Source organism: Eimeria tenella, genomic scaffold (genome assembly GCF_000499545.2).
Source record: "Eimeria tenella Houghton genomic scaffold, Eth_scaff1937, whole genome shotgun sequence".
Lineage (NCBI taxonomy): Eukaryota > Apicomplexa > Conoidasida > Eucoccidiorida > Eimeriidae > Eimeria > Eimeria tenella.
The window spans coordinates 639-1,510 of NW_013541778.1; the positions used below are offsets into that span (position 1 = coordinate 639).

Consider the following 872-nt stretch of genomic DNA (forward strand, 5'->3'; position numbering starts at 1 on the left):
GGCCCCCACACCTCACGGGGGGCCCCCGCAGCTGCCTGGGGGGCCCCCACAGCTGCTTGGGGGTCCTCACACCTCACGGGGGGCCCTCTCAGCTCACGGGGGGCCCCCACAGCTGTCTAGGGGGCCCCCAGTGCTGACTGGGGGCCCCCAGAGCTCACTAGGGGGCCCCCAGGGCTGATCCGGGGGCCCCCAGGGCTGACTGGGGGGCCCCCAGAGCTGTCTGGGGGGCTCTCACAGATGCCTGGGGGCCCTCAGAGCTCCTTGAGGGTACCCAGAGCTGTCTGGGGGCCCCCAGAGCGGTCTGGGGTGCCCCAGACCTCCTTGGGGGCCCCCAGACCTCCTTGGGGGGCCCCAGACCTCCTTGGGGGCCCCCAGACCTCCTTGGGGGCCCCCAGAGCTGGCTGGGGGGCCCTCACATCTCCTTGGGGGCTCCCGGGGCTGTATGGGGCCCCCTGTTGCTGTCTGGGGGCCCGCAGAGTTCTTGGGGGTCCCTAGAGCTGACTGGGGGGCTCCAGAGCTTCTTGGAGAGCCTACAGGGTTGCTTGGGGGCCCCCAGAGTTGCCTGGGGGCCCCCAGAGTTGCCTGGGGGGCCCCAGTGCTGTCTGGGGGTCCCCAGGAGTTTTCTGGGGGCCCCCACAGCCGCCTGGGGGCCCCAAAACACTGCCTGGGGGCCCCACAGAGCTGCCGGGGGGCCCCCAGAGGTGGCTGGGGGCCCTGGGTACCGACCCCTTGAGGGCCCCTCTGGGGGCCCCCAAGGGGGCCCCCAGAGGGCCCTTCTTGGGGGCCCCCTGGGGGCCCGCTGGGGGCCCCTGGGGGCCCCCTGGGGGCCCCCGGGGGCCCCTGGGGGTCTTCGCAGTGGGAGTGTCCCTGAC

At 74.4% G+C, this 872-nt stretch overlaps 1 protein-coding gene across 1 annotated transcript; it reads right to left on the bottom strand.

The window, feature by feature from the left end:
- Nucleotides 1-231: 231 nt before the first annotated feature.
- On the bottom strand, nt 232-623 carry ETH_00040010 (uncharacterized protein; the record flags this gene model as incomplete). The annotated part of the gene is made up of 1 exon (XM_013374121.1): nt 232-623. A coding segment is annotated over one exon (392 nt), but the record flags the coding sequence as incomplete, so codon positions are not given.
- Between the last annotated feature and the right edge of the window lie 249 nt (nt 624-872).